Here is a 12865-nt window from a genome sequence, read left to right as displayed (position 1 = left end):
GTCTGTTTCATCGCTCCCTCTTCTGCTGCCTTCCTCGTCCTCTTGCTGAGCGCCGTGGTGTTGGGCATCCCTCAGCTGTTCGCTCTGTGACAGCCCGCTCCTCTGCTGAGCCTCCCTCCCACCGGTGTCCTCTTTCTCCTTTGATTGCGCATGCACAGTTGTGCATTTTTGTTTGGCTCCAAGAGCCATTTGTGTAGTCCACCCCTGGTGGGTTGCGACTCTGCAAGGCAGGCACTGACCTTGAGGGTCGTGCACTCCTCGCCACCACAGCGTCCTGTTCCTTCGTGCAGGTAAGGCCTTCTTCTTTCTTTTCCGGTGACTTTTCTTCTTCTTTTCCAGTTGCTTTTACTTTCTCCTTCTTGGAAGCCATCTTCTTTCTCTTCTCTGTATCTTTATCTTATATTTTATTTTTGTTATGCTTTGCTTTTTCCTAACTTTTTTCCTATTTTCCTGGAGAGGGCTGGTTTTCCCGACCAGCAGTCACTACTCCATCACGTGACTCCTCCAGCCCAATGCAGAGGGCAGAATAGTCACATCAATTGTGCAATATCAGTCCTAGTCACTCGCTGTCTTCAAGAGTGAAGGATGGAGAAAATCACCCAAATTCCCTTTGTTCCAGTGGATGCATGGTGATACACCTGACCCCACATTCTATTTGCCTCTGATAGGTTGCAGACTTTATCAAAGGCTGATATTTTGGTTTATTTTGACTTGTTACCATGGAAAAGGAAGCGATTTGGCCAATACGCAGATATGAGCGATGTTTCCTCTTACAACATTTGGGACTAGCTCAGGTAAGCACCTGAATCGGCACGGACAATTTGGGCCAAAGGGCCTGCAACTCTATAACTCCTCTGATACTTTTTACCACTCCCCGACACTCAGGAATAATTCACAGCAGCCTTTTAAACCATCGGCAAGCTTTTGGGATGTGGAAGCAAACCAGAGGTCACAGGGAGAATAATGTAAATTCCACACAGGCCCCACCTGAAGGCAGGATCAAACCCAGATCCTGAGAACTATGACGAGGCAGCAGTGCTAACCATTATGCCATCAGGTTTATTGTGGCTGTGGCCAGCACTGCCCCTCTTCCAGAGATGGGAGTTGTGCAGCACCGAGAAAGGTTCTTTGGTCCACCACATGCATGTTGACCATCAAGCTCCCATCTTTCCCAACCATGAGAGATTCCCCACTGAGCTGTGTCAACACGATGATGAGCCCTTGATGGGAGTCTCAGCTGGAGGTTGCTTTTGTCCGACGTGTAGCACCTATGATTACTCACCTACCAGTATCCCAGACATTTCACCATTTGGCTCTGCTTGATTCCCGTTTGATTCCCCAACTCCATCAAATTCTTGAAACAGAAACAAGCAGAGGAGAAAGACATATCTGAGTTGCAAATTCTTGCCGACAGCAGGACTGGGAAGGAAAGCAGGAGCAGGACAAGAGGGAAAAGGGTGAACAATTGTCTGGTCACACAAGCCTCCCTCCCTGCCATCGACACCTCCCGTCAGGAAGAAGAAACAAGTGTGGGATTACCCATCACCAGATTCAAGGAGAATTTATCGCTTTTATCAGACTCCTGAACGAACCTTACATTGGAAAAATAATGCCGCTCTTGCGATATACCAGCTGACTGGTTGCATCACTATCTGGTATGGAGGTGCCTATGCACAGGACAGGAAAAGGCTGTAAACTCGGCCAGTGCCATCATGGGCACCAGACTTCACTCCATCAAGGGCATCTGTAACAGGTAGTGTCTCAAGAAAGCAACCTCCATCATCAAGGACCTTGACCGCCCAAGTCATGCCCTCTTCTCACTTCTACCATCAGGAAGGAAGTACAGTAGCCTGAAGACAAGCACCCAACAGTACAAAAACAGTTTCTTCCCCTCCACCACCAGATTTCTGAATGGACAATGAACCGTAGACACGACCTTACTTTCATGTCTCTTCTTTTGCACTAATTTATTTATTTTTGAATAGTGTATTTAGGGAAATGTCATTTATGGCAATTTTTGCACCTGCAAATCAAAATGCTGTTGCTGCGAATCAACAAAGCTTGTGACGCACACTCTTGATAATAAATCTGATTCTGATCTCTCTGTCACTCTGCACCCAGTACAGCATTTTACTTGCTGTACTTGTGTACGCGTCGCTTTGCAGGATATCACTGTACCCTGGTACATGTGACAATGAACAAACGATTCATGACTCATGAGTATAGTCTGCAATTGGCACATTACCACCACATAATAAGTTAACACTAATGGAACAATAGCCTTTCCTAACCATTGATTCTTCTCCATATACGACCTAGCATCAGGGATACAGACAGGAGTGATTTCCCTCAGGGTCTCTGTCTGTCCTAGACTGTGGGTCGGTAGGGTGAGCATACCCCATTCTCGTTCCCCCCAGCCAGACAAGCTTTGGTTACCTGAAGCAGGACCAACTACTGTTCTGGTGGACAACCCATGCAGGTGAGAGCTTCAGCTGATACTGGGCCTTAGTAGGGGTGCTGCCAGTAACCCTTCCTGTCCTGCTCCATGCCGTGCGCGACCCACCCTGCCCACATACCGATGGGGAATGTGTGCATCCACCTCCTCCTGTTTGACGTCAGCTTCATCGGCATCCGTGAAGGAGCAAACGGGTTGATGAGTGCCCGCTGAGGAGGGTACCCGCCTGGCCGCACATGGAGCATGGACTCGGCACTGCCCACATGAAAGCGTCCCGGGGCACTTGAATCCCGCTGCTGAGAGTCGATCATACGCTCCAGGATATCTACAACAGAGGTCGGAAACAGAAGGATTAGATTGCTCTCATTTAATCAGTCCCTGGTATCGGAAATCTCCCGCAATTTCTGGTGCTATGCCCCTTTGTTACACAGGCAGTCTGGGATCCCACACTCTTAGTTTGCCCCCCCTGATGAGTGATGATCAGACCCTGTAGATACAGGCATTTGAGGTCTGAATGTCAAGGACGGCACTGAGTGAAAGAGGAGAGTGCCATGGATAGATATATGATAGGGGATGGTTGCATGACTCAATCTGTGACAGGGCAATGGGTCCATGGATCGATCTGTGACAGGGCAACTGGCCTGTGGATTGATCTGACAGGGCAACGGGTCCGTGGATCGATCTGTGACAGGGGACGGGCCCATGGATTGATTTGTTACACAGGGATGGGTCCATGGATAGATCTATGATGGGGGCAGGCCCATGAATAGATCTGATTGACAAGGTCAGGCCCATGAATAGATCTGAGTGACAGGGGACGGGATTGTGAATAGATCTGAATGACAGGGGGCGGGCCTGTGAATAGGTCTGTGAGAGGGGTCGGGGCTATGTATAGGTCTGAGTTACAGGGGGCGTGGCCATGAATAGGTCTGTATAATGGGGGCGTGGAGCTATGAATAGGTCTGTGTAATGGGGGCGTGGAGCTATGAATAGGTCTGAGTGATGGGAGCGGGGCAATGTGTAGATCTGAGTGACGGGGGTGGGCCAGTGAATAGGTCTGAGTGACAGGGGGCAGGTCCATAAATAGGTCTGAGTGATGGGGGCGGGGCAATGGATAGATCTGAGTGATGGGGGGTTGGGCTATGAACAGGTCTGAGTAGTATATTTAGTGATTAGTGTAGTTTTTGTCTGAGTGAATTTACCAGGGTGTTTTGCTACATCAAAGGCTCAGGCTACATGGTTAGAGTAGTGGTTAGTGCAACTCAGTTGCAGCCCCAGCCATGAGGACTAAGGTTCAAATCTTGTGCTGTCTGTAAGGTGTTTGTACATTTTTCCTGTGGGTTTTCCCCATGGGGTCTGGTTTTCTCCCATGATTTGAAACGTACAGGGGATTACAAGTCAATTGGTTGTAATTGGGCAGCAGGGGCTTTTGGGCCAAAAGGGCCTGTTATCGTGATGTATGACTAAATTAAATTAAAATTAAAATGAGAATAGTTCCTGCTGTTGCTAGAGCTAGGAACTGTACCATGCCTGGTTCAGGACCAACAATATGATGAAGAAGGCCACATCCTCTCCTTCAGATGCAGCCCAAGAGCAGGGCAGAGAGAACCCCAAAATAAAGTCAAGGACTGCTCCTTACCCCTGGTGCTGGTGTAGCCCAGAGAGCTGCTGACTTCATACTGGTTAAGATGGGGCCGCGGGATCAGCAGGATATTCGAAATCTTTCCCAGGGAGCTGTCATCAGAGGCCTGGCTCCGGACCTCCTCCATGGGCTGGGTCCCTCGGTGATGGGGTGGGCTGTTTGAAACGTCAAAGGAGCTGGAACTCTTTCTGGTGTGACTCTCGCGAACAGGCCTGAGATTGGAGACATAAAACATTTGTCACCAGCTGTAGAGAGTTCATTCGTTTTATCAGGAGGTGGAGGACATGCGATTGGAGAATTCTGATCTTCTGTTGTCACTGGAACACAGGTGTGTGTTCGATAGGGATTAGAGAGTATGACTGACAACCTTTCAGAACAATGAAAGAACTCATATGGTCATTCGCAGTCTGAAAGCTGCACGACAATTGAACACAGATACATAACATGGTCTTGAGCCTGCACGTTTATCTAATCTTTATAGAACCATAGAAAAATTACAGCACAGAAACAGGCCACTTCGGCACTTCTAGTCTGTACAGAACCACTTTTTCTTGCCTAGTCCATAGCCATCCATACGTCTCTCATCCATGCACCTGTCCAAATTTCCTTTAAATGTTAAAATCAAGCCTGCATCTACCACTTCAGCTGGAAGCTCATTCCACACTTCCACCACACACTGAGCAAAGAAGTTCCCTCTCATACTCCCCCTAAACTTTTCCCCTTTCACCCTGAACCTCTGTCCTCTTGTGTGTATCTCATCTACCCTCAATGCAAAAAGCTTATCTACATTTACTCTGTATACCCCCCTCATAATTTTAAATATTTCTATCAAATCTCCACTCATTCTTCTACGCTCCAGGGAATGAAGTTCTAACCTGTTTAACCTTTCACTGTACCTCAGTTTTTGTGTTAGAGTTTGTGGACAATTTTAACATTATCTTGTGGCATTACAAAGGATTCTGGGAGATATTGTTGTAGAAGTTGCAAAGGATTATGGGATTGTTGAACTCTTGTTTCGTTTTTCTAAAGAAGTAATTACAACTTCATTTCCCCAGAAATGATGTCACATAAATCAGTTGTAATGCTTTTCTTATCAATGAGAGAGTGGGGATTTGCGACATTCCACATCTTTGAGAGTCATTAACTGTGACAGTCCTGATTGAGTGATTGAAGCTAAGAAGTAAAGACTTTTGAGAGTTAAGGTGGAGCGATCAATGTAATGATAGGACATTCCAATTAATTTCCAATTAGTGAAAACATGTGGGTCTGTTCCTGTCCTGTAATCCTCGATAACTCTGTGTGGAAGTGTGAGTGGCTGACTCTGGCTCGAATTATACAAGGTACTGGTGAGGCTGCATCTGGAGAACTGTGTGCAGTTCTTGTCTCCCTACTTTAGGAAGGATGTACTGGCTTTGGAGATGGTGCAAAGGAGGTTCACCACATTGATTCCATGGATGAAGGGGGTTAGCCTATGAGGAGAGATTGAATTATATGGGACTGTACTCACTGAAATTTATAAGAATGAGAGGGGATCTTATAGAAACATATACAATTATGAAAGATAGAGGTAGGTAAGTTATTTCCATGGGTAGGGGAAACTCGAACCAGGGGTCATAGCGTCAAGATACAGAGTTTTAGATTTAGTACTAAGATGAGGAAGAACTGCTTTTCCCAGAGGTGGAATCTGTGGAATTCACTGCCCGTTGAAGCAGTGAAAGCAACCTCAGTAAATATATTTAAAACAAGGTTGGATAGATTTTACATAGTAGGGAATTAAGGGATATGGTAGGTGGAGATGAGCCTAACGTTAGAACAGCCATGATCTTATTGAATGGCGGAGTAGGCTTGATGGGCCGGGTGGCCTAATCCTGCTCCTATTTCTTATGTTCTAATATTCCATGTGATCATTGGGTCAGATTGGCAGAGGCTACAAACAGGGAGCCACTACTCTCCGCCTTTCAATGGATGATGCACAACATAAAAGGAACAAGTTCAGAATAAGACATGGGCTCTCACGGTCTCATGCAACAATAGTAAAAATTCACCTGAAGGAGGTGGGCCTTTGGACACGAGAAGGTCCAGGTAATCGGAACACCTGTGCATCATATGCATCATAATCCACCTGGATTGGGAGGCTGTTCTCAGATTCCTTTGGGCTGCTTGCGCCAATGGCTAAGGATGAAACATAGCGGAAAGGGTGAGAATGTCAAACACTCACTATTTTTTTCGTCAATGCCTCGACGATCTCTCTAATATCCCTGACAGCATCACCACTGCCCCAGGCAAGTCTGAGAGCCCAACAACACCGCGATGGAGCTGGAAAGGAGAGACAGCTTCACCATCCTTCCAAATACTCTTAGTCAAATTACTAACAGAGAAACAGAACTACTTGAAGAGAGAATTCAGCAGCGAATCCATTCAAAGTGGATGAGATTCAAGTAAATTCAAAGCCAATGTCCTACTTTATCACAGGACACAGACGATGGCAGTAATTGGCAGAGAAAGCTCATCTCATCAAGGCCTCCAAAGCACCTTTCACATTCTTGACTCACAGTAAATGGTTTTAACTTTCCTGAGCTTTATCTCTCCTGTTTCATTTCCAGACAGACTGAGGGAGGCTGGTGTTACCCTCCAGATCCAAGCAGAGAATGTTTCACCTTTCTCACCTCAAGATTACAATGCCAGTGACCAAGGTTCAAATCTGCAATGAATTCATACATTTTCCCTGTGCAAGTTTCCTCTGGATGATCTGGTTTCCTACCACGCCTCAAATATGCACGGTGTGGTGGGGGGGGGGGGGTGAGTGTGAGTTGGTTAATTGGTCACATGGGTGCATTTGGATGGTGTGGGATCGTGGATCAGGAGGGCCCATTACTGTGCTGTATCTCTGAATTAAATTCAGTCATAGCCAGGTGCAGAGAGAAGAATCTGCTGAACAGCCCTAGGGAACTGGTTTAAAACCTAATCTCATTATCTGGGATGTGGAGGGGCAACAGAGAGAGATCCATGTAATCACAAGGAAAGCATGAAATTGAATGTCATGTGCACAGAAACACAGCTGAAAGCATATTTTTCTGTACAAGCAGGTTGCAAAACGTCACAATGCTCCAACCCCATTTCTGATCCACAACAAAACATTCACAGAAAATGGTAACAAGATTATTTTGACAATGATCAAATTTAACTTTACCGTTACACTGAACAAATATTTTGCTTCCTGAATGCTTTTGGATATATTTTATGAATGTTAGCCTTAAAATATTCCCAGCACATACCATTTTTTAGATATGTGGGTCAGGGATGGCCCTCTGTATGCTGGTCTCCGTGTGAGATGGGGGGTGGGGGGAAGGAGAGGGAGTCAGACCCTCTGTATCCTGATGTCCGTGTGGGAAGGGGAGGGGGGAATAGGAGAAGGGTCAGACCCTCTGTATTCTGGTGTCCGTGTGGGACGGGGTGGGCAAAACGGGAGATGGGTCAGAGCCTCTGTGTCCTGGAGTCCATGTGGGACAAGGTGTGGGGTCAGACCCGCCTCCCCCACCCCGACCCACAAGGACACCAGGATACAGAGGGTCTGATGCCTCCCCACGTCCCACACGGACTCCAGGATACAGAGGGTCTGATCTCTCTTCCTTCCCACGTTTACATTTGTACAAACATTCAGTGCTCACACATACTTTTGTCTCAAGAAAAATATTTGTACAACCTAAGATTTTTGCACACACTGATTTCTAAAAATTAGAGGGAACAGTGCTGAGGATACTGGGCTCTCTCTCTCTCAGAGTCGGCATGCCCCCCAGTCCCAAACAAAGTCAACAGCGACTGGAGATTCATCCCTGTGCCAGGATTTGCATAGGGAACCACCGCTGTTATACAATCATGGTAGATCTCTATAAGCTCGGCTTCACCAGTAGCCGAGATTGATCCAAATTGAGGGGTTGCTGGAGACCTGAACTCTGCTCTCCGCCCCATGGACGTTGCCTGACCTGGTGAGTGTTTCTGCAGAGGTCGGTCTGCTCCCACCCACCACAGCTGGCATTTGGAGAATTGGAAGTGGGGGGGGGGCTTTGTCTTTAATACCAAATATCCAGGGACACCGCTGCAGCCCTAGTTTTAGAGCTGTTAGTGAAACTCTCCACCAATACTCAATAGCCCTTCAGTTAAAAGGCAGCAAAGAGCCAGGAGCCTACATAAAGGAACAAAACCAATAGGTTGCCCCACCCAGTCCCTTGCAGGGAATTGTAGCAGTCACCCCCCTCTCCACCCCCCCAACCCCCTGGAGGGAGCTACAGCAGTGGCCTCCACCCCACCTAGCCCTGCAGGGAGCTACAGCCTTCAAGTTGACAACAGGCCTAGTTTGAGGAATACATTATGGGCTCATCTGCCTGACATCAGATCGAGTGAGAGACATTGCAAGTACTTACTGTTATCTCGATTAGCACTGCCTTTCTCCATAGGAGCCTGGAGGGACAGAGCAGACCTGAGTGAGGTGGTGGTGTTTCCAAATGCAACAGATTTAAATGCATGACTGTGGCAACTGGAAACTCACATCTGAAACATCTTTGAAATAAAACATGGCAAAAAAAAAGATGAACCTATGAAAATAAATCTTCTTTGGCTTGGCTTCGCGGACGAAGATTTATGGAGGGGGTAAAATGTCCACGTCAGCTGCAGGCTCGTTTGTGGCTGACAAGTCCGATGCGGACAGGCAGACATGGTTGCAGCGGTTGCAGGGTCACAGGGAAAAGCCCCACCTACCAAAAAAAAGAGGGAGGGGTGGGGGGGGGGTGGAATGTAAGATTGACAGAGAACTAATAAACTAGAAGAATGCTAATAAGGTACAAGGTTTGATCAACCCAGGAAAGCAATTTACTAAGATTTCATCTGGTCTTCAGGAAATGAGTCACAGGGAAAAGTTAAATAGGTTCAGACTTCATTCCCTGGAGCCAAGAAGAATGAGGGGAGATTTGATACAGGTTATGAGGGGGAAGACAGAGTAAATGTATATAGACTTTTTCCACTGAGGGTAGGTGAAATAGAAACCTGGGGACATGGGTTAAGGGTGAAAGGGGAAAAGTTTAGAGGAAACATGAGGGGGAACTTCTTCACACAGAGAGTGGTGGGAGAATGGAACAAGCTGCCAGCTGAAGTGGTGAATGTCGGCTCAATTTTAACATTTAAGAAGAATTTGGACAGGTACATGGATGGGAGAGGTATGGAGGGCTGTGGACTGGGTGCAGGTCAGTGGCACTGGGCAAAAAATATGGTGGAGCACAGACTAGAAAGGCTGAAGTGGCCTATTTCTGTGTTGCAGTGTTCTCTGGTTGAATGAATCAAAGGCAAGCTTTCATCAGTACAATTAAGCATTCACACTGGTGACACACGTGGAACCTTACTCTGGTGGAACATCTACACTGGCAACACATGCATGCACACACACACTTTCCCAGAAATAAAGGCCTGACAGCAACAGGGAACCTGGGAGAATCCACTCTTCATTTAACAAGGGAACAAAGGCCATGAACTGCTGCCTCATTCAGCTCACTTGATCTGTTTCATGCCTGACATTGAACTTGGTGTGTCCCAGTCCGCGCACAGTACATAGGTAACATCGCAATCAAGTAGGTCATTCAGCCCAACTAGCTTACGCTAGTCCTTTCTCATCCAAGCCAATCAGCATGGCCATCTATTCCCTGTTGTTATATTAATCAATGAGTCCCATTGAGGAGCTCTCTTACATTAAACTGATGAAGGAGATGATCACTGACTTCAGTAGAAGGGGCAAAGTCCACACCCCTGTCCACATTAATGGTGCTGAATTCAAAAGAGTAGCTTGCTTCAATGTCTTAGGAATGACGTGACCTGGGGCAGCTACAATGACATTATGATTAAGAAAATGCACCATGCCTCTATTCTCTCAGAAGAGTAAGGAAGTTGAGCAACTCCCACCTATCCCTCCACAACTTTCACAGGTGCAACCCTGAAAGCAGACTTGCAGTATTCATCACAACGTGGGATGGGAGCTGCTCTGCTCGAGATCAGAAGCCACAGAAGATGGTGCATTCAGTTCAAATCGAATACAAACTCCCCTCCCACCCTTCCACAGACTCCAGCTATGTGCTGTACTGCCTAGGAAAGGCAGCCAATGAACTGAAGCACCCTGGACACTGTCACTTCTCCCTTAACCCATCAGGGAGAAGGCTTAATAGTGTGGAAGCTCACGCCTACAGGTGGCTTCTTCCCTGCAGTCATCAGGCTCCTGAATGAACCCCAATTGCTTGGTGCTAATTGTTCTTCCTTTTCATTGTAATCTTGTACTTTGTAATTGTGCTCTTTACATGACTGGATGAATGTTAGAGAAAACCTATTGGTCTCCTCGCAGAAGAACCTTTCTCACAGTTCAAGGCATTTTGTGACAAATAAAACAGCGCAAGCATTTAATCACAGTTAGAAAAACAACTATGGATGAATAATAGAAAGTTTTTACATTTTAATACCTAATACCTCACATTTTGGAAAAAAAAACTTTTTTATTTTAGCCTCAACCAAAATACTACATACCTTCTTTGCTGCAAGTTTAATTCGTGGAGTGAAGCCATTACAATATAACTGGCTCTGCGAAGTGTAGAAGCTGCAGATACATAGAAAAGACCTTGTAAAGTTAAACAAGAAAGTCCGCAGATGCTGTGATTGTAGTTTACGCAGAAGTGCTGGAGAAACTCAGTTTGTCACACAGCAGAGATCAAGATACATAACCAATATTTCGGGCCTACGCTCTTCATCAGTTATGCACCTGAACAAAAAGGTCGGGGGGGGGAGAAAGAGGGGAGCTGGAGGAGGAGTAAAGGCCACATGCAAGGGGTCATCGATCAGGATTGAACAATACGATAAACTTCAGATGTTTGAGAGCCACAAAACATTAAAAAAATACAAATATGTTTTTTACTATTACATGCATATTTTGTTATATTTTATATAAATATTAATATTTGGGCAGCACAGCTGATGTAGCAGTGAGTGCAACACCTTTACAGCGCCAGCGATTGGGAATGAATCCTGTGCTGTCTGTAAGGAGTTTGCATGCTTCTCTTGCATTTGCGTGGATTTGTACTATTACTGACTGTCACTCACATCGATGTACTTGTGTATTGGCTACTGCTGTAGGCGTGTCTGCCCAGCTGGTATAACAGATGGTGCTCAGTGTCCCACTGGCCAGACTGAGTATGCTAATAAAAGCCAAGTAATATTCCATTTACTTGTCTGAACTCTTATTGATGGCATATCAATTTTATTAACAGACTTAACCATGGATACTTCCTTGAAACCTGGAAGACTGGAGATGATCAAGATGCTCTGAGAGCTGAAGTTTACATGCGAGCGAACAATATGGCTCAAGACCCCGTGAAGATGGATCATCTAGTCGCTGTCCTAGGAGAGGTTTCCTACTCAGTGATCAGGGAAACAGTCGCATATCAGATGCCCTGTGTCTACTCAGAACCACAGAACACATTGTTTGCGAGGCACCAACTTCACACCCGAGAATATCCTGATTAAATCGATGATGCTTTTGGTCTTGCGCTGAAGGGGCTGTCAAGAGCCTGTACCTTCGCTGCTGTTGGAGCTAAAGCTCATCGAGATGCTCTAATGTTGGACGCCTTCATAAGTGGACTAAACTCGAGGTACATTAGAAAACACCTACTGGAGACCCTTGACCTGACTTTTAATGCCACTTTACAGCAGACAAAGACCCTCAGGGCAGCGCTGAGGAGTGCTGAAGCCCTAGGGGACAAGGTGGGCTGAAGTTACTCCTTCAAAGTCTGTTTCACGCGATGTTGATCCGCTGCTGAACGTAACCAAGCAGCCGCAAAGGAACCACTTCAGGAAGTGCTACTTCTGTGGGCAGACGCTGCATTTGCTCACAATGTGCCCTGCCTGTCGAGCTGACTGTGGCAAATGTTAAAAAAAGGGCATTTTGTGAAAGCCTGTCGAGCTCAGAAGTTATCACCCCACTCGCGCCAAGAGGCTAGAAAAGGAAAGGTGAACAAGACAGGCACTAAGGACAAGATGAGATAGGAACATAGGAACATAGAAAGTAGGAACAGGAGTTGGCCAAAAATGGCCCATCGAGCCTGCTCCGCCATTCAATAAGATCGTGGCTGATCTAATTTATGACCTAACTCCACCTACCTGCCTTCTCTCCATATCCCCTAATTCCTCTATCATGTAAAAATTTATCTAACTGAATTTTAAATATGTTTAATGAAGCAGCCTCAACCACTTCCCTGGTTAGAGAATTCCAAACATTCACTACTCTCTGGGAAAAACTATTTTTCCTCATCTCTGTCCTAAATCTACTCCCCCGAATCTTGAGACTGTGTCCTCTCGTTTTAGTTTCCCCGGCCAGCTCAAAAAACCTTCCTACATCTATCCTATCCATACCCTTCATAATCCTATATGTTTCTATAAGATCTCCTCTCATTCTTCTGAACTCGAGCGAATACAATCCTAGACGATTTAATCTTTCATCATAAATCAACCCCTTCATCCCAGGGATCAACCTAGTAAACGTCCTCTGGACTGTCTCCAAAGCCAGTATATCCTTCCTCAAATATGGAGACCAGAACTGGACACAGTACTCCAGGTGCGGTCTCACCAGTACCTTATACAGTTGTAACATTACCTCCCTACTCCTGAATTCAATTCCTCAAGCGATGAAGGCCAACATTCCATTTGCCTTCTTAATATCCTGCTGCACCTGCAACCTCACTTTT

General features: G+C 46.1%; 1 protein-coding gene across 24 annotated transcripts in view; it reads right to left on the bottom strand.

Moving 5' to 3' along the window:
• depdc5 (DEP domain containing 5, GATOR1 subcomplex subunit) overlaps window positions 1-12865 on the bottom strand; it is a 236158-nt gene that overhangs the window by 102484 nt on the left and 120809 nt on the right. For 21 of the 24 annotated variants that reach the window (XR_011356326.1, XM_069933595.1, XM_069933598.1 and 18 more), the window contains 6 exons: window positions 10656-10725; window positions 8519-8555; window positions 6143-6269; window positions 4095-4309; window positions 2577-2780; window positions 1283-1354 (listed from right to left, as the gene is read on the bottom strand). Coding sequence is in view for 23 of the 24 variants with exons in the window: in XM_069933595.1 (XP_069789696.1) it covers window positions 1283-1354; window positions 2577-2780; window positions 4095-4309; window positions 6143-6269; window positions 8519-8555; window positions 10656-10725 (725 nt within the window). In the remaining variant the exon portion in view is untranslated. The remainder of the gene's footprint in view (window positions 1-1282; window positions 1355-2576; window positions 2781-4094; window positions 4310-6142; window positions 6270-8518; window positions 8556-10655; window positions 10726-12865) is intronic. The other 3 variants (XM_069933603.1, XM_069933605.1, XM_069933614.1) reach the window with 1 other exon arrangement.

Source organism: Narcine bancroftii, chromosome 4 (genome assembly GCF_036971445.1).
Source record: "Narcine bancroftii isolate sNarBan1 chromosome 4, sNarBan1.hap1, whole genome shotgun sequence".
NCBI classification, from domain to species: Eukaryota; Metazoa; Chordata; class Chondrichthyes; order Torpediniformes; family Narcinidae; genus Narcine; species Narcine bancroftii.
The sequence above is the reverse complement of the archived record's forward strand: the minus strand, read 5'-3'. Positions and strand labels throughout refer to the sequence as shown.